Genomic DNA, 27,237 nt, shown 5'->3' with positions numbered 1-27,237 from the left:
GTACTCTCCACTATGGTTAATGATTCCACCAATGTTAATGTTTAAGGACAGCACGAAATCATAGGATCATAGATCTAGGACTCCTTTCTCAAGAGTATTCACTCTTGAGTGAATACAAGAAAGTACTGTTTCACAGAGCACTGGAATTCCCCAGGGAATTTTCAATATTGGTTGAAGGCAACTGTCCTCAGTACTGTGTAAAAGGTGATGTATTTCTAAAACAAGATGCATGTCAGCTCCAACCCCCTTCACTTGGCCAGAAGATGGCTTAAGAAATCCAAAGTTATCGGTGTCGAGGAGTTAAAAAGAAATTTGTGATTGTCCTATTTGGAAAATTATCAATTAGTATCTTTTTTGAGATACATGTCCACACATCTTCTGCCAAATCCCGGGCAGCTCTGAACTGGCCAGTCTTCCCAGGAGTTAGAGGAACTGACCTCCCAGTCTGTTGCTCTGAGGTCAGTGGCTGGAAACAGAAAAGAAAGAATAGAAAATTGCTTAAATCTCTGGTGTCTGTTAAACGCCTAGGATCACAGATTTTAAACTGGAAAGGACTTTAAATGTTTGTCAGTCATTAAAGTACCCCTCACCCCCCTTTTCTGGCAAACACTCAATTACACCGTTAGACATTTCTCTTCTCTCTGTGTTTGTCTGTCTCTGTCTCTCACTCTCTCACTTTCTCTGTCTCTCGGTTTTGTTTTAAGGGGTGTTGACCTGTATTTAGTTTTACCAAACTGAGTCCTCTTGCAAGTGAAACGATTGGTTAATTGAGGCCGTGACTGACATGGGGGAAAGAGTGCAGAAAGGCGCAGCTCCGACCTGATTGGCTGAGAGGATAGACTCAGAGCGTTCTTCTAACAAGAGCACGGGGCACTCTCTCCAGCCTGCAGCCTCCGGGAGTCGGTGCTGTTCACCCCGCGGGCCAGGGAAGGAAGGAAGGAAGGAAAGACGGACAGACCGATCTGTATTTGCTCCGCTCCCTTCCCCTCCCCTCCCTACCCATTGCCCACCACCCACCACCCACCCACCCCTAGCAGGAAGAGTTGCAAGGTTTCCTGGTTTGGGCAAGAGTGTGCAGCAACTGTGAGGGTGGGGGCTAGGGGTGGAGGAGTCTTCTTTTGTCCTGGAGGATCCCTGGCAGGAGCCTCCAAACTTTTTGCACGGTGAGACCCCTCTGCGGCCAGACAGAGCAGACCCATAGTTGATCTGACTCCGGGCCAAGGATGGTTAGGGCGCACCACTCCCGGGGCCGCTGCTGGCCCCCTATGGGGGTACTAGTGGCTTTTGCTGCCGGGCTCTGGGCTGGTGGCATGGCCAGTGAGTATGACTATGTGAGCTTCCAGTCGGACATCGGCTCCTACCAGAGCGGGCGGTTCTATACCAAACCCCCTCAGTGTGTGGACATCCCAGTGGACCTGCGGCTGTGCCACAATGTTGGTTACAAGAAGATGGTACTGCCCAACCTGCTGGAGCATGAGACCATGGCTGAGGTGAAGCAGCAGGCAAGCAGCTGGGTGCCCCTACTCAACAAAAATTGTCACATCGGCACTCAGGTTTTCCTCTGCTCCCTCTTTGCCCCGGTCTGTCTGGACCGGCCCATTTATCCATGCCGCTGGCTCTGTGAGGCTGTGCGGGACTCCTGTGAGCCCGTCATGCAATTCTTTGGCTTCTACTGGCCAGAGATGCTCAAATGTGACAAGTTCCCAGAGGGAGACGTCTGCATTGCTATGACCCCTCCAAACACCACGGAAGCCTCCAAGCCCCAAGGTAAGGCGAAAAGCCCTCCTTCCTTCCCGTCTTCAGACGGGTTTCAGTTTCTGACACACTTTAGGGTTGGGGTGGGTAAGGGAGAGGAGGTGATGAAGTTGGATCCCTCTCAGAAGCTGGCATCCATAAGCTCCATTCCTTCATCACTTTCTCCAGGAGTAAGACCACTTAACAAGAAGTTGCCCTGAAACTTTTTGGAATAACTACTAAAGTTTCTGTTGTCTCCTGGAGCTAGGCGCATGTCAAGTCTCTGCCTTGGCTCCCATATCCACGCCTTCTCCCTTTCACCGAGTTCTGAAAGTCCCAATGCCCATTTCTATCTCAGTGTTTCTCTGAGATTGAGTCCTGCTCTCATCCCCATCTCCCACCCCAACAAAGCCCGTAACTTTTAAATGAAAGGAGAGAAACTTCTTGCACCATTCTCTGGGAGGATTGAATGTTCTCAAGGAATAGCTTAAAAAATTATTATTTTTTTAAAAAGAACAGTAGAGTTCCCAAATGAAAAGTCACTTTGTGTGTACTTGTATGTATGTGTATGTGTAAGTGAATGTGTGCGCACGCGTGTGTGTGCACGCGCAAGCAAGCCAGCAAGTTTTGGGAGAATGCTAAGAGCTATTTTGTTTATTTTCATAGGTACAGTGAAGCTTAAACACCGTCTTTAGCCAGTCATTAAGCAAAATAGCCCCAGGATAACAGTGGAGCTAGCTGCAAAAAAGTTAAGAAACTGCTGAGAATCCTCTCCTTCCCCCCCTCCCGTTCAGGTTAGGACTGTTAATCTGGGGCTGTGAAGGGATCCTTCTCGTTCTCATCATAGGATTCCTTCACTTCCCCTCTCTGAACAGTTACACAAATCCCCGGGTAATTAGAAGGAGGAAAAATGTAATTAACTCATTGTCTATTGTCTCAATGGGGGTGAGCATTAGCTCTGCTAGCTCTGGATTTAAAATCCTCCCAGATGACCCATCTATTCTCTCAGAAGCTTTTAACAAGTGTTTCCTCTCAGATTTTAGAGACAATTCGTGATTGGGGGTGTATATGTGGAGAGGGGAGATAAAGAAATAGACCGAGACACACGTTTAAGGGAAAAAAATCATCCCGTCTCAAGAATGAATTATAACATTTAGCAGACTGGTTAGCCTCAGGTGTGTGTTTGTGGGGGTAGGGGGAGATGCTAAGTGGTTTAGACTGGGAGGTAAAGGCGGATGCTTACATATTTACCAGGCCACCTTGAAGTGAAGCGACTTTTACCTCCTTACACTGTGGAGATTCATAGAGAAATAATTCATGACAAGGGAAGGGGGCTGGAGCAATGTGTTACCTAATTTCAAAGATACATAAAGATAAATATTCCCACTTAGCGTGTGTGTGTTGAGAAGAGGTTTATTTCAAACAGTCGATTGTTTTAATGGGATGTGTTAATAAGTAGGAAAAAGTATCGTGAGAGATGCTGTTCAGTTATTTGAGCCCAGGACGAGGGGTTCTGGGAAGCCTAGACCACAGTAAAATGAATTGGGGGGGCAGCGCGGGTTGACACTCCCCCGTCTATACAGGGTTAACCTTACGGGAAATTCAGCTCCTTTCGAGAGCCAGCCGAGCAATTACCTTGAGCAAACAAAGCACGTTGTGTTCTGCCCATGTGGAATGGTCCGTCGCCTGCAGCCTGGGCAGGCTTTTCCTTCCCCTTCCTCTCTCCGCTGGGGGGGACGAGCCCAGAGCCTGCCCTGGCAACTACGCTTGCCGGCCCGCCCGCCCGGGTGTTATTGCACACAGCCCTCCTCCGATTACCGTGTAATTGCCACTTTCGGGGACCGGAAGCGGACACGACCTGGGATAGAAGAATATGGGCTTTGGAGGGGGCAGCCTTGGAGAAAATAGCTGTGAGGATGATGTTAGGGACAAGTGGATGGATAGAGTGAGAGAATGCTCCCTCCTTCACCCCCATCTTCCTCCTCTTCTGACAGAGGAAGAGAGGGTGGAGAAAGAGAAAGAGGGGGACGGAGGGAGGGACGGAAAAAGGGAGGCAGGGAGAGAGAGACAGAGACAGAGAGATTGGTTGACTTCCAGGTGTGTGGTTTTTTTCCTCTGTGCTTCTTTGGCAAAGTTTTACTTTTAAAACCTAAGGGTTTCTCCTATTTTCTCCACCTTCACCTCCTTACCTCACCCCGGGGGCTCAGGTAGTCGCGTCTCGCTTTTTAGCGTAGGCTGAACAAAAGAAGAGTTTTACAACTGGAAAGCCCAGAAGGGAACTTGCTTGCCAGCCGCCCTCCATTACCTTGGTGATCTTGATTTTCTTTAAGTCTCTTTTCCAGCTGCCTAAAGATTCTTGGATTTGACATCAAGCAGTCTCCCTCTTAGGTGTAAAAATTGGTACGTCTGATTTTCTGAATGAAGTCTATGATATAGAATGATAACAATGATGAGAGAGGGAGACTAAACTTCTGACAATTCAGAAATATGAAATGGGGGTTTTGGATCAGAGCAACTGTGGGTGCTGCTCTCCCCAAATCAGAATTAGACAAGGTTGACACTTTGCACATGGCAGAAATAACACTAGCCATGGAACTGTCACTATAGTCAATCATTCAATCTACAAACATTTATTAAATGCTTACTATATCCCAGGCATGGTGCTAAGTGCTAGGAAAAGGCAAAGGACAGTCCCATTCTCAAGTTGCTCACAGTCTAATGGAGGAGTCTATAAGCAAACACCTATGTGTTAAGTAAGTTATATGTAAATTGTAAATAATCAACAGGGGGAAGGAAATAGAATTAAGGAAGACTAGGAAAGGTGAAGATTTTAGGAGGGGCTTGTAGAAAGTCAGGGTAACAATAAGGCAGAAATGAGAATTTCTGGCTTGGACTTCTCTTAAATATTGTCAGTCTTAAGTTTGATTACCCATCTCTATCTGTTACTACATCAGATCTCTATGCTTAGCATGTTTGAGCATGTTTAAACACTCAAGTGCACACACAAACACATGAGTGCTCTTACATAGATTCTATGCACACCCTGGGCTTTGGAGATTAGGTTGGTTTGCCTGACCCAGGTTTTTCTTCAAATGAGCCTAGAACCACAGAACATTTGAACTAGAAGAGAATTTAATGATGATGTCTCCCAACCCCTCTCTTGTTACAAAGCTATTTTTTCACTGAGAATCAGAAAAAGGAATTGATTTGCCGCACAGGTACTATGTGCCATTATACACAGCTATATTCAGATACTCAGAGCCAGAATTGGAACACAGCTCTTGAGATTTCAAATCAGATATTTTTGCTGTTAGACTAAAGTGCCTCATTTGTAAGTGTTAGTTCAAAAGCTACCTTCCTTCAAAGTGGATGCCAGGCCTCTGTGGACTGCTATTGGACAGGCAATTGCATACTTTACAGAAGAATGGTTTCTCAAGCACTTCAATCCCATCAACAATTAAACCTCCAAAGCTACTCTTTAAAAAAAAATGTTTTACCAGACTCATTAAAAAAATAAAAAAGACAAATGCTCTTGTTTCATTTTATTTTGTTTAGAAACTGTATCCTATATGAACTATCTAAACTGATTTCCTTTTCTTTAATTGCATAAGGGTCACAATCTTCTTATAATATTTTTGGGTTCTCTTTCCTATGTGGTTCTCCCAGGAAGAGAGTGGATGCATGTATGTGCTCTTTTCATCAAAGAACAGAAACTTGCATGATTTCTTCCTTACTTTTGAGCCTTCCTTGTATTTGAAAATGAATGGATGAATTCTCTAAGATATGTATCAGATTTTGAAACCCCATCTTTTCACCAAATGAATACTGTCAGAATTATTCATTTTAACATTACTTTCTCTTTCTCTGTCATTTGAATTTTGGTCTACTTGCCCTTGGGGTGTGTGTGTGTGTGTGTGTGTGTGTGTGTGAGAGAGAGAGAGAGAGAGAGAGAGAGAGAGAGAGAGGAGAGAGAGAGAGAGAGAGAGAGACAGAAACAGAGAAAGAGAGAGAGAGAGAGAGAGAGAGAGAGAGAGAGAGAGAGAGAGAGAGAGAGAGAGAGAGAGAGAGAGAGCAAGAGCAAGAGCAAAAGTGAAAAGAAAATCTTAACCCCAGTATTTGGTCATTCCTTTATGGTTTGCTATTACTACTACTGCTGATGCTGCTACCACCTCCAAATCTTTCAGGATTCTTTTTGCTTTTAAACTTAAAAAAACTAAATGATTGTTATATACTTCAAATTGGGATTTGGTTCCATTTTTCATATAGATGACCTGTTGCATTCCTCCTGTTTCTGCAGTCTGTAGGGCCCCCAAGTAGATATCAAGGGAGTCACAGATTAATATTGCATTGCACATTCTTTCTTTTCCCCTTGGAATAAAACGGCTCCACAATTGCCCATAAGGAAATAGTCATGATGGAGGAGGGCATTATGGGAAACACATAAGAGGTCTGCCATCATCAGAAGTAGCAAACTGATCTTCCAGGGCAAATCTTAGGAGTAAGGAAACTACCCTTGCCCGGATTTCCCAAAGTCAGTTTTAGGGACTGAGAACTCTGGATAGAGTAGGGGCAGAGAGTTTGTAAACAGGGGGAAGGAAATAGAATTAAGGAAGACTAGGAAAGGTGAAGATTTTAGGAGGGGCTTGTAGAAAGTCAGGGTAACAATAAGGCAGAAATGAGAATTTCTGGCTTGGACTTCTCTTAAATATTGTCAGTCTTAAGTTTGATTACCCATCTCCATCTGTTACTACATCAGATCTCTATGCTTAGCATGTATGAGCATGTTTAAACACTCAAGTGCACACACAAACACATGAGTGCTCTTACATAGATTCTATGCACACCCTGGGCTTTGGAGATTAGGTTGGTTTGCCTGACCCAGGTTTTTCTTCAAATGAGCCTAGAACCACAGAACATTTGAACTAGAAGAGAATTTAATGATGATGTCTCCCAACCCCTCTCTTGTTACAAAGCTATTTTTTCACTGAGAATCAGAAAAAGGAATTGATTTGCCGCACAGGTACTATGTGCCATTATACACAGCTATATTCAGATACTCAGAGCCAGAATTGGAACACAGCTCTTGAGATTTCAAATCAGATATTTTTGCTGTTAGACTAAAGTGCCTCATTTGTAAGTGTTAGTTCAAAAGCTACCTTCCTTCAAAGTGGATGCCAGGCCTCTGTGGACTGCTATTGGACAGGCAATTGCATACTTTACAGAAGAATGGTTTCTCAAGCACTTCAATCCCATCAACAATTAAACCTCCAAAGCTACTCTTTAAAAAAAAAATGTTTTACCAGACTCATTAAAAAAATAAAAAAGACAAATGCTCTTGTTTCATTTTATTTTGTTTAGAAACTGTATCCTATATGAACTATCTAAACTGATTTCCTTTTCTTTAATTGCATAAGGGTCACAATCTTCTTATAATATTTTTGGGTTCTCTTTCCTATGTGGTTCTCCCAGGAAGAGAGTGGATGCATGTATGTGCTCTTTTCATCAAAGAACAGAAACTTGTATGGTTTCTTCCTTACTTTTGAGCCTTCCTTGCATTTGAAAATGAATGGATGAATTCTCTAAGATATGTATCAGATTTTGAAACCCCATCTTTTCACCAAATGAATAGTCAGAATTATTCATTTTAATATTACTTTCTCTTTCTCTGTCATTTGAATTTTGGTCTACTTGCCCTTGGGGTGTGTGTGTTTGTGTGTGTGTGTGTGTGTGAGAGAGAGAGAGAGAGAGAGAGAGAGAGAGAGAGAGAGAGAGAGAGAGAGAGACAGAAACAGAGAGAGAGACAGAAACAGAGAGAGAGAGAGAAACAGAGAGAGAGAGAGAGAGAGAGAGAGAGAGAGAGAGAGAGAGAGAGAGCAAGAGCAAGAGCAAAAGTGAAAAGAAAATCTTAACCCCAGTATTTGGTCATTCCTTTATGGTTTGCTATTACTACTACTGCTGATGCTGCTACCACCTCCAAATCTTTCAGGATTCTTTTTGCTTTTAAACTTAAAAAAACTAAATGATTGTTATATACTTCAAATTGGGATTTGGTTCCATTTTTCATATAGATGACCTGTTGCATTTCTCCTGTTTCTGCAGTCTGTAGGGCCCCCAAGTAGATATCAAGGGAGTCACAGATTAATATTGCATTGCACATTCTTTCTTTTCCCCTTGGAATAAAACGGCTCCACAATTGCCCATAAGGAAATAGTCATGATGGAGGAGGGCATTATGGGAAACACATAAGAGGTCTGCCATCATCAGAAGTAGCAAACTGATCTTCCAGGGCAAATCTTAGGAGTAAGGAAACTACCCTTGCCCGGATTTCCCAAAGTCAGTTTTAGGGACTGAGAACTCTGGATAGAGTAGGGGCAGAGAGTTTGTAAACAGGGGAAGGCAAATATGTGGAAATAGATTCCACACCTCAAACATCTAACTTCTCTGCTGCTGTCTGTCAAAATTCTAGTCTTAAAACTACAGTAGGAAAGTTTCTAGGTTTTTTTTAACCCCCAAAAGGTAACAAACTTAATGTATTTCATCTTTCCAGGGCTTCATTGTTACTTGGGAGAGGACAACCATATCTCTAACAGTGAAGAAATACTTTGACACTGTTTCCTGTATATATTCACTTAGGATTGCTTCTTTCATTTTTCCTCAGTCATTTTCCCTCTCTTAATATAGAGATTATGGTCAGAGTGTCAAATTCTAAATCAGGCTTGGTTCTTGTTCATGAGGTACTAGCGCCCGCACTCATCCTTCAGATCCTGGGTGAAGAGTAAATTGTAAGTCAGCCTGACAGAACACTGTCAATTTTTTAGTTTGCAGGCTATGTTCTGACTACTTTGAGACTGCTGGATTGTTATAATCATTCTTAGAATGAGTGACTATGTGTACCTGCTCCTTGGAGCTCCTGTAGAGCATATATCTAAAGTGCTTTTTACACATACTGCTTCCAGACTGTGTTGGAACCCTGCTTGGAATGAGGGAAGAGATTACATGCTACCATGCACTGTATTGTCTCCTGATTGCTGACACAGCATTAATCCTCCCCTAATTGTGGAGTGTAGATGCTCTGACTATGATGAGAGAAGTTATTCATCATTCTCCCCATTCATGATCTTTCCCTGGGAAGAAGTAGTGTGTGTGTGTGTGTGTGTGTGTGTGTGTGTGTGTGTGTGTGGTGGGGAGGGTGGCAGGAAGCTACATTCTTCTCACTATCTGTGACCCATGCTGAGGAGCTCCTTTGATCTGTCTGATGAGGGAGGAGAAGCTGTGGGCCACTCTCTTGAAGGGGGATGGGAAGAAGAGAAGGAAGGTTGGGGGCATGTTTCTGAGCAAGGACATCTCCACTTGGAACTGGCACTGGCTCCTTTCTGAGTAGTTTGGGGTCTGTCATCAACTCCTTAACATGAGGTCTCAACAAATTCATAAGGCCCAGTGCAAGAAGGGACCTTAGCTGTTCCGGGACCAAGCAGTATTTGAACCTACATTGCATGACTTAGTGCTCTTTTCACTGCACCAAAACGCCTTTCTTTCCCAGGGCCATGGCTTTTTTCCTCGGGCAGAGAGCAGGCTGCAGGAAGTACCAAAGGAAACCTCAATCTACCAAGCACCAGAATGTTGATATACTGTATTCCATTTCTAAACAAGACTGTTTCTTGAGCAGGAGACTGTCTAACCTCCTTTACCCTGACTCTATTCCTGGAAGAGATACTTTACTTCTGTTGTGACAATTGCTTTCATTGATTAAATTAGGCGTACATTTATTTAAGACCTATTGGATTTTTTTTCTTTTTGGGGGGATGATGGGGAGGAATATAAGAGAAAACTTCAAGGAGAAGATATCACTGAATTAGACCTTGAAGGAAGAGTAAGATTCTGAAAGGGGCATATGAAGAAAGAATGAATTCCAGGAATGAGAGACAGCTTGTGCGAATGCTTGGAGGTAGGAGATAGAAAATGGAATTTAAAGAGCAGTTCATTCCTAGCTACTTGTAGTTCAATGAATTTATGTCAGAGAAGGAGCCATTCTCCATCACCCCTCAGAAGTCCTTCCAATGATGACTGGCCCCTCCCCCAGGGCTCCTCACCTTTCAAAGCCTTTTACAGGCATTCACTAATTAATGTCCACTGAAGTGCCTCTCCCCACCAATTTCTGCCTTTCCATTTGGCAGCTCTTTCTGGTGACCCCTTCCGCTTGAACTCCCCTTCCTCACTTCCAGCAAATTCTGCCCTTTGCAGGATGATGCTGGGTAAAGGTGGCAGTGTGGCCTGGAGATGGAGCTCACGAATAAACTTAAAACACATTCTTTTTTTCTGTCACCATTCAGATTCAGATTTATATCATAGAAAATGTTGGATCCTTGGCCAAATGTGTTGGTAATGTCATATTGGAGAAATGGCAGGGTAAGGGAAAGAAAAAAGGAGTCTGCTTTTTACTGTTGATTATAGTACTGAATAATATGTAAGGAAGAAGGAATAAGGACACATTATGTAGAATAAAACCAATCTTTAGGAAAGAAAAGAATGCCTGAGATAATCTAAAATTCATCAGAAAATGAGTTGTTTCAACCTTTCCTCTTATTTCATTCTCTTCTCTTTCGACAGTATTGGTTTAATCAGAACCAGAGGCAATGTATATCTTGGACTTTAGGCAATATTTCTTTCTCATCCTGACCAGCAGAGATCAGGAACATACTGAAATAATTCTTCCCCTCACAAGGTCATAGATTTTGCAGAAGAGAAAACTGAGGGCAAGAGTAACAGAGTCAGGATCTGAAGCCAGGTCCTTGGACACTGATTCGTAGGCACTTTACACCTCCCCAGCATGGCCCCAGTAATTGGATTGAATGGGGGTATTCTTTCCTTCTCCATTCCCTTAACTCTATTTCCAAGTTGTTTATAACTTTTTCTCTTGTTCTTTTTCTTCTCCTAGGCACAGCTGTGTGTCCGCCTTGTGATAATGAGATGAAATCTGAAGCCATCATAGAGCATCTTTGTGCCAGTGAATTTGGTAAGCTCATCTTTGTGGATTCCACAGGTTTGGGAAACTCCTACATGTTCCTGGCTAGGGGCTAGTTTCCCCTGATAACAGCTCATTAACTTCTTTCCCGGAGTGCCTAATGCCTCTGAGGGAAGAGACAGACCTGGGGAGTCTTCTATCAAATGATTTTTGTAAGGACTTGGAAGCCAGAGTAATATGAACTTCTCTTTTCTGAAACTCAGAAATCTGACCCTCTGGCTTTTTCAGGGGAGCCCAAAAGGTTTGTGCAAATTGCTGCCCCAAAGTTTGCCCCTAGGTGTCAGTGTTACTCTATCAAAGTGTGAGAATGATTGGCAAAAGTTCCCCTCCCCAGGGATGGAGAGAGAGTGTGATTGTGGATGAAGGGTTCCCATCCCTCTCTGAATCAGGGTTGCCCAGCCCTTGGAAGCTCAGCATCACAGTAGGCTAATGTTTTTCCCCCCACCTTCAGCTCTAGCATAAAAAGAACTTAAACTCAAGGAGAGGGGATGGGCAGAGAGGACCTTGCTAAATTTTTGAATTATAGCTTCTTTCTGGAATGGCTTCCTTTTTGGTTACTCCAAAGGATAGGAGATTGGCTTTCCCTTCCAATGACATAATTCTATATATTTTTTGAACCTCCCATGACTTTCTCCTTCCATCCAAGTTTTATCTCCTGGGGTCAATCCTGTTCTCTGTGATATTCATCCCCAAAGCATATTCTACAAATATGTGGCCTATGTGAGGTCTACTTAGGTGAAGATGGGAGACCAAAGCCTTTTCCTCTATCATCTTATGTCTTCTGATCAGACTTCTAGGTTGAAGGGAAAGGAAGCATTTCATGATTTGATATATGGTTCCTCGTTTCCTCCTGCCTACAGAGAGTAGAAGAGACTCTTTTCTCCCTTTCCATGGTGATGGTAGAGATTTGGGGAAAACAAAGGGTCATAAAGATATGACTTTTAGAACTTCAAGGAACCAGTTTAATCCTCACATTTTAAGTGGAGAGAACTGAGGCCCAGAGAATAGAAGTGACTTGTCAGAGACTTCCCAGCGAGTTTCCTTAGATTCAGGGCTCAGATTTCCTGACTTAAGTCTAGTATTTATGTGACTTTGTTGTGTGGCAAAGCTGATTTCTCCACCCTAGGACAATCATTTCTCTGGGAAATATCAGGGCTTATATATATGTATATGCTTTATAACTGCCAATTACTAAATTGTGGTTTTGACATTTCTGATATTATCATCATGGGAATTCACTTCCTTATATGTCCCAGAAGAGTAATTCTTCTCCTCCTCTTTCTCTTCTTCCTTCTCCTTCTCCCTCACTTGTCTTGGCTATAAATGAAATGGGCTAAAACTAGGCCTGATTTCACAACTGATTGTCTCAGAAATCTTGACCAGCTCCCTTTTAAATCCTTAGATATACCACTTATTGTACCATACCCCATTTCTGGAGATTTACCAACTGATGTCTGCAAATTGTCCATAATGACTTAGTGTAGATATCTGATTTTAGGCCTAATGCTGCTCAGGACTGAACTCAAGAGATCTTCCAGCCTCAGCTTACCCCACTAACAAGGAATAGAGATATGTGCCACAATGATGGGATTATTTAGGACTTTTACCTGAGAAAAGAGAAAGACAGGTTACACATATCTTCTTAATTTGTGTCCATTCAGACCTTCCCATTATCTATTTCTACAATACAAACTGAGGAAGAGAAATAACCTTATAACCAGGTATAAGCAGTCACTAAAGCAATGGAATTGAGTGAAATAAGAGGAAAAAACCTCAGTTCTTCCTCTAAGGGAGAGATTGTGGTTCCAGATTTACTTGAACTTTATCCATTTGATTGGGTTTCCCTTTCTGTGCTTTTTTTTTTTTTTTTTTTTTTTGCTAGAAATGAGCTTTTCCCAGAATCTCATCTCAAAACCCATTATTTATTTCTCCATTCTTTTCTACAACTCTTTTCTTTTCTCTTCTATAGCTACTTCCATTATTTATTTCTCCATTCTTTTCTACAACTCTTTTCTTTTCTCTTCTATAGCTACTTCAAATCCCATTAAATTATACAAGATGATTTTGCATGCCATTTTGTATGTGAATTAGGTATGCAAGTTGTAACAACGAAGTTCAGGGTGGAGGCCACTGGGGGCAGCATGGTGTAGTAGATAAGAGTTTTGGAGTCAGGCGTTAAGAAGACAAGGGTTCACCTTGCCTGAGACAGTGTAAACTGAAATTGTGTGAGCTCAGACAAATCACTTAACATCTCTGGGCTTCAATTTCCTCACCTGTTAGTCAACTAATAAGATCAGCAAGTCAAGAAGCATTTATTAACTGGTCACTCCTTATCAAACACTGGACTTTATTCTGGGATTACCATGAAAGGTAAAAAAACAATCTTTATATTCAAAGAACTTAAAGTCTAATGGGAAAGACAATATGCAAACAACTACATACATACAAGATATATGCAAGGTAAGTTGAAGATAATTAATAGAGGGAAGGATGTAAATTTGAGAAACATTGGGAAAGGGCCTCTTGGACTGATATTTGAAGGAAGTTAGGGAATCCAGAAAGAGGAAGTTAAAGGGGACAATATTCCAAGCATGGGGGACAATCAGTGAAAAGGCACAGAGTCAGGCATTTAGAATGATGATTTGGATCATGCAGTGACTAGGAGAAGTGAAGTGTAAGAAAACTAGAAAGGTAGGTACAGGTCAGGTTATGATTAACTTTAAAAGCCAAACAGAGGATTTTATATTTGATCTTGGAGGTCCCATCCATGTCTAAATCTATGATTCTTTATTATATTTTCAGGTACTACAAAAAGATGTCAATTAAATCTAATACATTCATTTAGTTCTGATTGTTTGCAAGGCACAGTGTCTCATGTGCAAAGGGATGCAAAGACAAAAATGAAGTAGTACCTGTCTTCAAGAAGCTTAGCATTTACACAAATAAAATAGAAAGGAGATCATTGAGGGAGAGAGAGCTAACAATTCGGAGGGAGGAAAAAGATCAGGGAAAACCTCAATGATGTCATCTTAAATTAATTCTTGAAGTAAGACTAAGATTTTGAAAGTCAAAAAGGAGGAAACAATATATCCCAGCATGGGAATAGGCATAACTTGTGTGACAAATGCCCAACAGTACAAGAGGGAAGGGTGGAGTTGAGGAGTAACCAGAATAGTTTTTCTGCAATAGAATTTAGAAAATAAAGGTAGGGGACTCTGCAGGATTTCTGATAAAGCAGCCACAGAATCTGTCATAGAGAAAAATATGACGAGTCCCTCTAGATCTTATGCAGAATAAACTCTCAATAATACAAATGCATGTGAGGGTTTTTTCCAAAGACGAATTGTTTTTCTTATAAGAAACAAGAATGTTCCATAAAGCCTTTCTGCCTAAGAATTCCCAATTGAATGTCTGATAAAGCACAGCCGTCAGGATGAAGAATATCACCATACACAGTCTATGGGAAGAGAAAAAAAGAAGAGAGAAAAGAAATGACTGTAAATTTGAAGTCTTCAAAAAACCATTTTAGTAGGTAATAGTTGATTGCAACTAATTTTACCTTGGCAACTTTGGTAGGCTGGTAGTAAGACTATGATAATTATAGATCATTCTCACCAGGGTAAGGTGGCCATTTAAGGCACAAAAAAGTAGAAAAGTCTAGCTCTGAAGGAACAATTAGGAGTTCTCTGTGCAGCAAGCAGCAAGGAGAATAGCCATATAGAACTGCTAATCCCAGTTGAAATAGGCATGGAAAGTGAGGGAACTATTTCAGCAACCCAGACAATACTATCTTTGTATTTATTCTATTGTACTAAAGAACAACTAGGTGTCTACTAAGTTCAAACTGATTCTCCACTAGAGGAAAAAGTGAAAGAGCTTGAGGAAAGCCTCTCTCTTTTTTGGCGTATCAAGGGATATTGAAGTCTTCCCTGATAGAATAGAGGAAATGATTCAGGTGGGAAACAAAAAAAAAAAAAAAACAGTCAGAGGAAGATGAATGGAATTCAAATATGTATCAGGAAGTGAGAGGAAAGATGCATGTGGCACAAAGAAAGAAGGAAAAAAGAAAAACTTATGAAACTAATGAGTGATTTTTAGTGATTCATGTAGAAATAATGATATTTATAGAAGGAATCTGGAAAGAATCTGTAGGGGTTATGAAACCTTGGATGGAAAACTGAAAGAATTGGGGAAATGTGTGATTACATCGGTATTTTCCTTTGAAGGTAGTGATTTTACAATAGTATGGAAGATATGAGAAATAGTCAGCTGGCTAGAAGGAAGGTGTAAGGGTGGAATTTGGCTTTCTGAGCCTTAGCTTAAAATATGGGAATTACAGACCTTTTGCCAGGGATGGAGTATATCTAAAGAGGGCCAAAAAACTTTCTACCTGGAAATTTGCTGAACTGCTAAATGGATTTTTAAATTGAGAATTGAGAGGAGAGGTCACAGAAATGTGATTTTAGGCTTCATTAATAGGCTTTGTGTATGGAACAAAAGATCAGACTACCTGTGGAGTTTTGAATCTTATTCTGAGCACTTTACTTTAAAAGGGGCATTATAAAGCCAAAGCAGTTTGAGAGGAAGACAACCAGAATGCTGAGGGGATTTGAAATTACATGAAAATTTATTGAAGGAATTGGTGATACTTAGCCCAGAGTAGAGAAAGTTTAGGAAGGGATATGATTGCTATCTTCAAATATTTGGGTTAATATGTGGAAGAAAATTTAAAATGTATTTATTATATCGCTGAGGACAATAATTGGAAGTTACAGGGAGGCAGATTTTGACTCAGAAGAAAATTTTCATAATTTCCAATAAGAGCTATCCTGAAATAAATGGGTTGCTGCATTATAGAGGATAATGAATTTTCTGTCATTAGAGTTGTTCAAAGACAAGTTAAAGGATTATCAGGAGTACTGGAGACGATATTTCCAGCTAATCTTTTACAATCAGCTCTCTGGAAAAATATGTGGACACGCTTTTAATTTCAATATACATTATTAACATTTCCCTCAGCAACTTTCTTAAGTTTATATAATCAACAAAACAATCGACAATTTCCAAGGGGAGAAATGATTTCACTAAAAGTTTCCTTCCTTCCTTCCTGACTTTCTCACTTTCTTTTTTCCCTTCTTTTCTTTCTCTCTCTTTTTTTAAATCTCAGTTTACTCTCTTTCTCCTTCCCTTTTACTTCTCCCTCCCTCTCTCCACAGCTCTTTCTACCAAGACATTTAGTATCTATTATGTGTAAAACTTTCTTATTTTGTTGAAAAGCAACTTAATTTTCATACCAATCTTACCAAAAATCAGGTGAATTTTTATAATTCTCACTTCTTGTTTATTGTCTGAGTGTCTTAAATCCATCTGAATTTTATTAGTATCATTAACCCCTCTAATAATCTTTTAATACCATTAACAACTTTAATAATCCATTAATATTGCAACCCCCTCTTTAATTTCCTGACATGGGGGATTGGAGCCAAATGGACTCAGGTACATGGTGGATATTAATGTTGGTGAAGAGTTAGGATTCTTTTATTACTGCTCTTTTCCTGCTTACTCTGCCGAGCCTTGCTGCATCTGTGTCTATATTTTATTCAGAACCCACCCACGTGGAATTTTGACTTTAGTTATCTCCCCTGAGTCCATCTCCCATCACAAATTTTGGAATGCCTGGGGACTTGTGGCAGCTAGACAAGTTGGATATATCCCAGGGAAATATTAGAATAGAACTGAGTCGTTGGGAAGGGTTTGAATATTATCATGTATCCTAATAAACTTACTAAAGGATTGTGTTTCTTACCTGATTCAAACTATATATTCATTTTACAGGGTCATGAGGAGGAACTTCAGGGTATTCTGAGACAGAATATCTGTAGAACAGCAATATTGATGATTCAGACAGAAAACTGTTATATATTTTCTTCACTTAATAGTATTTTATTTTCCAATTACATGTAAAAGATAGTTTTCAACATTCATTTTTATAAGATTTTGAGTTCCCATTTTTTTCCTCTCTTTTTCCCTCCCCTCATCAAGACAGCAAATAATGTGATATAGGTTGTGCATGAAAAGTCATATTAAACATATTTCACATTAGTCATGTTGTGAAAGAAGGATATGAACAAAAGGGAAAAACTATGAGAAAGAAAAAACAAAAAAATGAAAATAGTATGTTTTAATATACATTTATATTCCATAGTTGCTTCCCCTGGATTTGGATAGCCTTTCCTATCAGAAGTCATTTGGAATTGGCTTAGATCATCTTATTGCTGAGGAGAGTTAAGTCTATCAAAGTTAATCATTGCACAATGTTGCTGTTACTGTGTGCAGTGATCTCTTAGCAGAAAACTATTCTATATACCTTTGCTATTTTTTTTTAACAGGAGATTTTTTGTTGTTGTTCAGTCATTTCAGTTACGTTTGAGTCTTTGTGACCCCATTTGGGGTTTTCTTGGCAAACATACTAGAATGATTTGCCACTTTTTTATAATTAATTTTATAGATAAGGAAATGAAAGCAAACAGGGTTAAGTAACTTTTCTAAGATCACATAGCTAGTATGTGTCTGCCATATTCAAATCTTCCTGAATCCAGACTTGGGCATCCTATCCCCTGTGTCACCTAGCTGCCTCACCAGATGTAGAGGCAAATCCTAATTTGAGAAATAGTCAAATTTTGTTAAATCTTTGTCAGTTGAACATGTGATTTAGGGCAAAAGAAGTCATGAGAAGTAGAAGTTGGAAGGGATGGAAATCATCTTATCTAACTATCTCAGATTGGGTGGAACCATATATGCATTAAGTCCTACTTAGTATAAGAAGGCTTTTCCAGCTCTCCTTAATCTTAGTGCTTTTCTCTTTGAGACTTCTTCCAATTTATATCTTATATATGTAAATACTTATACTGACTACATTTTCTTTTTTTTCATATCATCATGAAACAGGAAAATTTCATAGGATCTTTGAGTCAGTGTCAAAACATGAGCTGGAAGAGACCCTTAAATATCACCTGATCTAATTCCTCTCATTTTGCAGAAGGGAAAACTGAGACCCAGAGATGCATAATACTCTGCACACATTTACAAAGCTAGTAAGTAGTTTCATCTTGACTTCCTACTGGGTTCAAGTTATACCCTTCCAAAAAGGTCCCTAAATTTGGTCAAATAGATCTCATTGAGATGCTCACTTACTAGCACCAGCATGGCTCAGGTAGCTGGACAGCCGCCTCTGTCAATAGGATTTGATTGAAGGGATGGAAAACTAATCCAAGTGCACACATAGAAAGTAAGAAAAAAATAGTAAGATTTCTTTTTTTTTAAATCAGCTCAAACTCAGCAATAAATGGGTCTGACAATCCCAGAGGGAAAGAGGATGCAAGCTTCCTGGAAGGCTCTGTAAAAATCTAAGTCCAAAGGTGGACATTCCATCAGGGTTAGCAGGCTACCTTCCTTTCTGCCAAAGTTTCCTTAGACCCTCCAGCCTCCAGGGCACTCGGGCATGCCCGACTCCCCATTAACTTCTCTTCTGGTAATGAATTCTCAGTTCTCAGTCCTTATGGTAATCTCCCTCCCACCACTGCCCCCTCCTCTTCTCCCTCCCCCTCCCCAGTTCCAAGCACATTTTTTTTCTCCCAATAGGGAAAAAGACCAGCAGGAACACCTGTGTGTTGCTGCTTAGGAATGTGGTTGGATTGGCCTGGATCAAGTAACAGATGTTAGGAGCCAAAAGTCTGATGGTGTACAAGCTCTGAATTCAACATGGCAGCTGGCCTACTTGCTAGACTTGGGCTGGGATGTTCTAGACTGAGTTTATTGATTTTTTTTTTCAGTGCCTTTTTTTTCCAGGTGAGGAAATGCTGCCCAAAATGGAATCTCTTCTGCTGTCTTTTCGCTTTGCCATGGAATTTATAGCTTTTTACCTTGTAGAAGAACTGAGACAGACCTGAGTGCCTGGCAGTCATCTTTCTTATTGGCTTTTTTCTCCCTTCCAGGTGATATGATGTCACTTGTGCTTCCATTGAGATTAGGGTTTCTCTGCTCCAGGCTGCAGATTCATACTTCTTTTCTACTTGGTATCTCTAAATTCCCTTGAGCTCCTCTGGCAGAATCAGAATCAAAGCAATGCATCTTTTCCAAAATATTTGACAGTTATTTCCTGATTGAGTTGTCTAATTTTAAAAAAAATTCTTCTGAGAGATTTCACATGCAACTTCTGTCTGCCTCTTTCTATGAATGAAGATTTACTTTGCTCTCAGAAACTTTCTTGTAACCAGAGCAGAAAAAGTTTTTCTAAGTTATTCATACCTTCATTTATATTCTGACACAATCTTTCAGAACAATTCAACAGACACTTATTAAGATCCTAGGGTTTATAAGACATTTGCCAAGATGCTGGATAATGGTACACATTTCTGTAATGTTTTAGGGTCCCCAAAGCTCTTTCCTTGTAACCATTAGCATGTATTACCATGCCTGGCACATGACAGGTGCTTAATAAATGCTTTTTCACTGACTGATACTCTGTGAAGGAGGAAGTAATGTTAATCTCATTTTACAAATGAAGAAAACCAAGTCTCAAGGGGCTCAAAAGGACTTGTCTGTGATCCCAGAGCTAATAAGTGGAGACGCTAGAGTTTAAACTGCGCTCTACTAAATCTGAGTCTGACACTCTCAACATTATGCCAGACTCTATTTTAATGTCTTTTTTTTAAACTGAGGTGATTTGGTAACTGCAGCTGAATAGTACAATATTCAATCTGAGAATGGTCTGCCTACCTGACTTTGAGGAACTGAATTCTTAAGATACCCTTTCTTTTTCCAGTCCCTGGGAACTTTTCACCCCACAGGTGAAGATACTCCTGGCAAGCTAGCTCAATAATTTCAGGTTGTTTAATTAACTGGTGAATTAATTAGTTTATTGTTAAGTTTTTGAAAGAGCCTGAATCTTGCATTGGTCTGTGCCATGGCTATAGAAGGTAATTAATATTGATGTAAACAAATGAGATGTTTGGGAATGATGGGTTTGAGAGGGAAGTTGAATTTAGTTTCTACTGAGGAAAGGGTTCATATCTAAATTAATATGCACCATTTGTTTAAGAATAAGGAAAGCTATGAGCTCTTGCTTAGGGGTTGATTTGTGTATATTTGGATGTAAGGAAGAAAGGCTATAATCTCAAAATCTATTTTAGTTAAAGTCAAATTAAATAGACATGGGAGAAAGAGCTATTACCCTGGAGTGGAGTTGGCAGCCTGAAAACAACTGGTTTTTATTGTTATTGAAGATCTATAAAATACATATCACATCCTCAGATATTTCAGTGTTTGGAAGGAGTTGTTATAGCATTTTGTATGTGGGAGAGCAGAGGACTATTTATTTAGTAAGTGAAATTGATGTTCAAACCACATACTTGTAGTTAATGTCCAATCCTAAATATTCTTCCCATGTCTTGGGTTGAGTTTTACAAGTACAAAAATGTAAGGCCAAACCAGAAATATTCAAACCCTGGAATGGTTTTGTGAAATAAACTATCTCCCCTTCCCATCCTCTCCCCCTCCTTCCCACCTCCTTCACTGGCCCTAACCCTGTGATGTTACAGATTGTGGAATTCCTGGGAAGAAACTGGAACCTGTGGTCCTGGTTATAGATGCTCAGTGAGGCCTTCGGCAGTTTGGGCTGTGGCCACAGGATGATCATGTTACAAGCTGACCCTCCATGTGGTGTTCATGAGCAAGGAATAGAGAGAACTGGTTTGGTCAAGATAAGAGGACAGTCAACCTTTTCTGAAGAGCCAAATTCCACCTTTCTCTATTTGTTTCTTTTTTCTTTTTTAGTTATTTCTGTGGCATTAAGACACCTTGAAAAGTAGCCATTTTTACTTAAAGCCCATCTACAGAAGGAGTAAGTATCTTAGAAAGATAAGAGTCTTAGAGCTAGAAGGACCTCAAGGACCATCCAGTTCAATTCAAAATTTGAGAAAGAATCCCCATCAGCTGGTCATCCAGTGTCTGTATGATGGCAGACTTTGAATGACGGATATCTCATGATCTTCCAGAACATCCCATTCCATTTCTGAGCAGTTCTTTACCAAAGCTTTTTAACATCTCTTAGCCTGAATCTGTATAAATAGAAACATAAAAAGTTCATGTTTTCGGATCTATGAGCCCTCTAATCCCAGATTCTGTCTCTGAAAGAGGGCACCAAGGTACCCATGAGGAGATTGTGTTTGCTCTTCATATCTCAAACTTCAAAATCTTCTCCCAACCTTCATCTCTTCCAGAATTTCCTCAACATTCATACATATAGACACATATATGTGTATAGATACACACTTATCTTTCCATATATATATATATATATATATATATACACACATACACATATGTGTGTCTATATGTATATAGAAAGAGGGAGACATTTATTTTCAGTTAAACCATCTCTTGGTCTAAGAATATAACATAATTCAATTTTTCACTTGTCCCATAACTGCCTCATTCACAATTTCAATCGAGGCATAATTAGGTTTTTTTTTTTTGTTTTGTTTTGTTGAGTCTTTTCATCTGTGTCTCACTCTTAGTGATCCCACTTGAGATTTTCTTGGCAAAGATACTAGAGTGGTTTGCTATTTCCTTCTCCAGCTCCCTTTTACAAGTAAAGGAAATTGAGGAAAACAGGATTAAATGACTTGCCCAGAGTCACACAGCAAATAAATATCTGAGGCCAGATTTGACCTAAGTCTTTCTGACCCCAGACCTGGAATTCTATCTGTTGTGCCATTTAGTTGCTAAAAGCCAGCATAGGGCTTTCTCCTTGTGCATTTTTAGTCAGAACAGCCTGTTCAGATTTATAGATAATCTGAGTAAGAATGGATCTTAGAGATCTTCTAGTTCAAGCTCTTCATTTTACAAATTAGGAAACTGAGGCATAGTGAAGAAGATTGCTTTGACCATGGTTATCTTCCTCTAAGCTTTGGTAGCACATGGAACAATTTGTCATTTAGTCCATTTTCATCATTTGACAAATATATGAAATTTGCCTGAGGGGAAGTGAAAGAAGATTTCAATTCAGTGAGGTCTCTGGGGTCTCGATTGTATATGTGGTAATTGAAGAATAGAGATTTGCATCTCAAATTCAGTCTATCCATTTTACTAGATACTCTACTGTAACATTTTCCTCCTACTATCTCTCCTATCTCTAGTTTGAATTAATTGACTCTGTAGTCCATTTGGTTCTATTTCTTTTGATTCTTTTTGTTCATATGTGGACATTTCCAGTTCCCCACTCCTCCACCCCCCCTTTTTTTTTAAACTTCGTGACCAGTTTTCTTTAAGAGAGAAGAGAAATATTTTTCCTTCCCTAAAAATGATTCATAATAATAGAGATGATGGATGACTGAAGGAGTTATAGCTATTTTTTCATTAATTCAACATATATTAAATTCTCACTATGTGTGAATCACTATAGTAGACATGAGAGTGATTCAAGGAAAAATAAGTCATTACAGTCTCTAACTTTAAGGTCCTCATATGATAGTCTAAGAGACAGAGCTAAGATGGGTACACAGATGACTATGATCTAAATAGCACATAAGAAAATAAGAGAGACATGAAGTAAGTAAATAGCTCAGAAGAGGAAGAAATTATGTCTGACTCAGGGGAACTGGAGAAGTCATCATGGAGGAAGTAGTAATTGATTTGATTCTTGAAGAATGGGAATGAATTTATTTTTAATTAAAGGAGGTAATGATTTATTAATTTCTTTAATAGTGCTATCATGTGAATCAGCCAATCACCAGACACTTATTTTGGTACTGTGCTAGGCTGTGAAGATACAAATACAAAAAGATATTCTTAATAAGTTTATATTCTGGGGCTTGGGGAGGAGGGGTACTTCAGTATTGAGAGACAGCATGTATGTGTGCATAGGGATAAGAATGTGGCCAGCTCACTGTGCCACTTTGCCTCTCAGAACATATACATATATGATTAATTAAAGAAAAGATAGGAAAATAAACTACATTTCCCAATGACTTTCCCTCTTCTCCATCAATATAACTATTTATTCTTTATAACAAAGAAGTACAATTAAGCAAAAACAAAAATAGAAAATCATCACATTGGTCCAATCTGACAATATATTCATTCTGCAACTATAGCTACCATCTTTCTGTGGAAAGGAGGAATGATTTACCCAGTCCTCTAAAGGTACAATAGGTCAATATGTTGGGTAGTCTTGAGGTCTTTCAATTTTGTTAGCATTTGCATTATTGTGGTCAATGATAAAATACTTTTCTGCTATAGGTAGGGTGATGGTTAAGTGGATAGGGCAATTCTGGATCTAAAAACAGAAAGTCTTGAGTTCAAATTTGATTTCAGTCACATATGAGCTATGTGACCATAACTGGGACACTTTATCTGTTTGCTTTATTTTCCTCAATTATAAATTAGTGATAATAATAACCCTTCTCTTCCAGGGTTGTTGTGAGAATCAAATGAGATAATATTGGTAAATACTTAGCACAATGCCTTGTATGAATTGGGTACTTAATAAAAGATTGTTTCTTTGTTCCCTTTCCCCTGATTCTACTAATATCATTCTTATATAAATCCATACAAATCTTGCATTGGTGTGAAAATTTTAGACCCAAGCAATAGTGTGAGAAAAAAAAGATGCAGGTAAGAAAGGAATGCAGAGGTGGAAGAATGGAGAGTCCAGTCTGGCTGGTGGGTAGGACATATAGAGAAGAATGACTAAAGAAGGGAATAACTATTTATATTGTGTCTACAGTGTATCAGCAGCTTTTATGGAGCAATTACTATGTGTCAGGTACTGTGCTTAGGACTTCACAAATATCTCATGTGATGCTCACAATAATTCTGTGAAGTAGGTATTGTTATTCCCATTTTACAATGAAAACAGAGGTAAGTAATGTACCCAGGTTAATGCCCTAGCCAGGAAGTATCTGAGTCTGGATGTGACTTCAGGCCCAGAATTCTATCCATTGAGCCACCCAGGTGCCTACTATGAAAAGAGAATACACAAGAGGAATGAGATGTTCTGAATAATTGAGTTTGTTGGATCATAGCCTCTTTGGTTAATGAGAGTTTAAGTTTCAAATGGTGTGGTTTCAACCTTTATTGTTGAAGATTTTTCTAAAGCATGAGTCCATGCTCCTTCTTTAGTTAGGACAATGCGAGGAACAGAATAAAATCTTCCTATAATCTTATTTGATTATTTGAAATCATTTGTTCATATATAGGAATTATAGGTGCAGAGGGTAGTAGAGAATGGACAAAATATGCATTTCTGAAGATATAATTTGGTACTGTGTGTGTGTGTGTGTGTGTGTGTGTGTGTGTGTGTATGTGTGTGATGGATGTGAGTAAATGTAAAATATATCAGTGGAGAATGGGCTAAAATGGGGAGCCTGCAGATACATTCTAGGGGGAGAAAAAGTACAGAGAACAGGCAGGATGGAAGTTCTGAAGATGGAAGACCAAGGTTCAGATTCCACTTCTGATGTATTATCTGTGTGTCTTTGACCAAGCCACAAACTTCTTGGGCAGCAATATACTACTAGTAAATATTAGACTATTAATTCTCTAGAGGAAAAACATAGATATGACATACTTTTAAATTTAATCTGCTTTATTAAGAGTTTTTCCATTATTTTTTTAAGTCTAGGCAATCAATAAAACAAATCAAACCCTGATTTGTAGTGACTGTAGATTTTCAAGGTATAAATGTTCACAAGGTAAAATTTAACAGTAGAGTCTGTAGCAGCTGGCTCTAGCTCCCCTTGGTCCCGGGTATCAGTTTCATCATCAGTGAATTAGAGGATTTGGATTCAAGAGCCTTTGAGATGCCTTCCAGCTCTAGAGATATGATTCTTTTCTCTTAAGATGCAAATTTGGATCCAGTCTTTTATTATCTGTATGATCTTGGACAGATCTCTTCTCTGAGTCTTAATTTCATAATTTGAAAAATGAGAATGTTGGTTTCTAGAAGATATCTACTGTTCCTTGCAGCTTTGTATCTCATGATTCTTATCTAATGTTGGTTTTTACTTTGTTTATTGAGTTCTGAGTTCTGGTTAATTGAGGTTTTGCTGCTGGTTTCCTTCCCCTGACTTCTCATCCACCTTGTGTTCTCAGAAGAGTTCTAGATTGAGAGCCAAGAGATTCTGGTACTGGTCTTGTCTCAGCCTGTTTCTAGTTGTGTGATCTCAGGCACATCCCTTTGCATCTTTGCAAACAATATTCTCATTTTAAAAATTGTTATTGTTCAGTCCTGTCTGACTCTTTATGACCCCATTTGGGGTTTTCTTGATCAAGATGCTGGAGAGGTTTGCCATTTCCTTCTCTAGCTCATTTTATAGATAAACAAACTGAGGCAAGTAGGATTAAATGACTTGCCCAGGATCACCTAGTATCTGAGGCCAGAATTGAACTTAGAAAGTGAGTCTTCTTGACTCTAGCTACAGCACTCTATCTATCCACTGTTCCACCTAGCTCTTCATATGTATAAAATAAAGCTGTTGAATTGGATCAATCAGAAGGTCTCTTCCAATTTTACAAGTCTAGTCTGATATTTTTGACTTTCCCTTTCATTATTAGAGCATGTAAAGTAGAAGGAACTTTACAGACCAAATGTAGTTCAACTCCCTCTTTTTACAGGTGAGACCTCTGAAGAGAAATTAGTAATCTAGTAAGTGGCAAAGACTTCTCTGGTTATCTCCTTCAAGATTCAGCTCAAATCCAGTCTTTCCTTCCTTCTTCCCACATTGTAGCTTCCTTTTGAGTTTACAGTCCATTTTCACTGTATTACTTTAGGTTATACAATTATTTGCATGTTGCTTCTAATAGATTGTGAGCTCCTTCAGGACAGCTACTGTTGTATTCCCTGTACTTTTATATTCCCAGTGCTTAACCTGATACCTGGCAATGAGTGTTTAATAAGTGCTTTTTGATGGTGATGATGAGCTCAGATTTAGGCGTTGGGCCTGTGACTCCAAAGCTATGTGCCTTTCTCTCATTGTGCAAATATCTCCCAATTCTTATTGATGATTCCTGACATTTGCCTGATTGTACTATGCAAATCTAGTGAGCAGCAAGCAATAGATGTGCATGTTATTTTTTCCTTTATTGCTTAAATTCTATTCAGTTTTGCAGAAATTATTCAGTAAATCTAACCTATAGCACTTTTTTTTCCTTAAAAGGAGGAATAAATGGCAAAAAAAAAAATGTCAGCATGCTCAGGACCTTGCCCTGCCTCAACCTGCTCAGAGCAGCCAATTAAAGATGCATTAGCTTTTTAGAAAACTTCTCAAAGAGCTATAGATTGCTGTTGAAATCTTTGTTTAGTCTTTCAGGAGTACTGTCACACGGGTGATTTATCAAAGAAAGTTGTTTATCTGGCAGTAAAATAAACTCTCAGGCTATTCAGACTAAGATTTCCCGTGAATTTCCACCAAGGTAAACATGAGTAACTGACAGGTTGCAAATTCCGTGTGAAAGCCAGACATGTACAATAAATATTTAAAGGAAAGCTTTGCTTGTGTAAGAGGCCCCGGCCTGTCACTGGAGCTGTCACTCTGGCTCTGCTGGGGAGGACCCTGACACTGGGCTGGCGGGTCTGGCTTGTCTGTGCCATTAGAAGGGAGCACAGGCAGGCCCTTTGCCAGATCCAGAAGCTGTCACTGACGTGTGGGCCTCTTTCCAGGGTGAGTGCCGTGCTTAGAGCTGGCAAACTAAGACTTCCTGGTTCACAGAAAAGATTTCGAATGGCTTCCTTAAGTACCAAACAAAACAGCCTTGGATGAGTTATGGGAGAAAGGAGCCACAAGCAGGCAGCTTGGGTTTCCCTTAAAATTGACAGGCATTAATAGGAACGTTGAATTTGAAGATACTGGAGTGTTTATTTAGGTCAAGGGTTCTGAACGACAAGCCCACAGACCCCTTGGGAGGGGAATCTGTGAACCTGAATGGGGAAAAAAGGATATCTTTATTTTCAATGACTTTTGGTTGTCTTTGTAATTCTGTGTATTTTCTATTATGCATTTAAGAACATTATTCTGAGAAGGGTCCACAGGCTTTGCCCAAAGACCGCTGATCTAGTCTAACCTTAGCTTTTATGAGAGTATAAGGTCAAGACCCAGAAGAGTTGGCCTGGGTGACCTGTCCAAGGTTATATAGCTAGTAAGGAGAAAGTTCTGGATTTGAGCCTGGGGCTTCTGACTCAGAATCACAGAATCTCAGAGTTGGAAAGGATCTCAGAGGTCATCTTGTACTTGTACTTGAATTCTTTCTGTAACATATGACATTTAACTTTTGCTTGAAGACTTTCTGTGAAGGGGAAGCAACTCATTCCCCATTTTTGTGTGTTCTACTTTTTAGGAAATTTATCTTGACATCAAGTCTAAATCTGTCTATAACTCACCCATGATCTGTCCTCTAGGACCAAGCAGAATAAGTCTAATAAT

At 39.6% G+C, this 27,237-nt stretch overlaps 1 protein-coding gene across 1 annotated transcript in view; it reads left to right on the top strand.

The window, feature by feature from the left end:
* The first annotated feature begins 869 nt into the window (after positions 1-869).
* The window catches only part of SFRP1 (secreted frizzled related protein 1), a 76,852-nt gene continuing 50,484 nt past the window's right edge, over positions 870-27,237 (top strand). Inside the window, exons 1-2 of the mRNA XM_051975569.1 lie at positions 870-1,767; positions 10,670-10,747. Of these exons, the coding sequence (XP_051831529.1) occupies positions 1,224-1,767; positions 10,670-10,747 (622 nt within the window). The 5' untranslated portion in view covers positions 870-1,223. The remainder of the gene's footprint in view (positions 1,768-10,669; positions 10,748-27,237) is intronic.

Source organism: Antechinus flavipes, chromosome 2, assembly GCF_016432865.1.
Source record: "Antechinus flavipes isolate AdamAnt ecotype Samford, QLD, Australia chromosome 2, AdamAnt_v2, whole genome shotgun sequence".
Lineage (NCBI taxonomy): Eukaryota > Metazoa > Chordata > Mammalia > Dasyuromorphia > Dasyuridae > Antechinus > Antechinus flavipes.
Note: the sequence above shows the minus strand (reverse complement) of the source record. Positions and strands in the feature narration are given on the sequence as shown.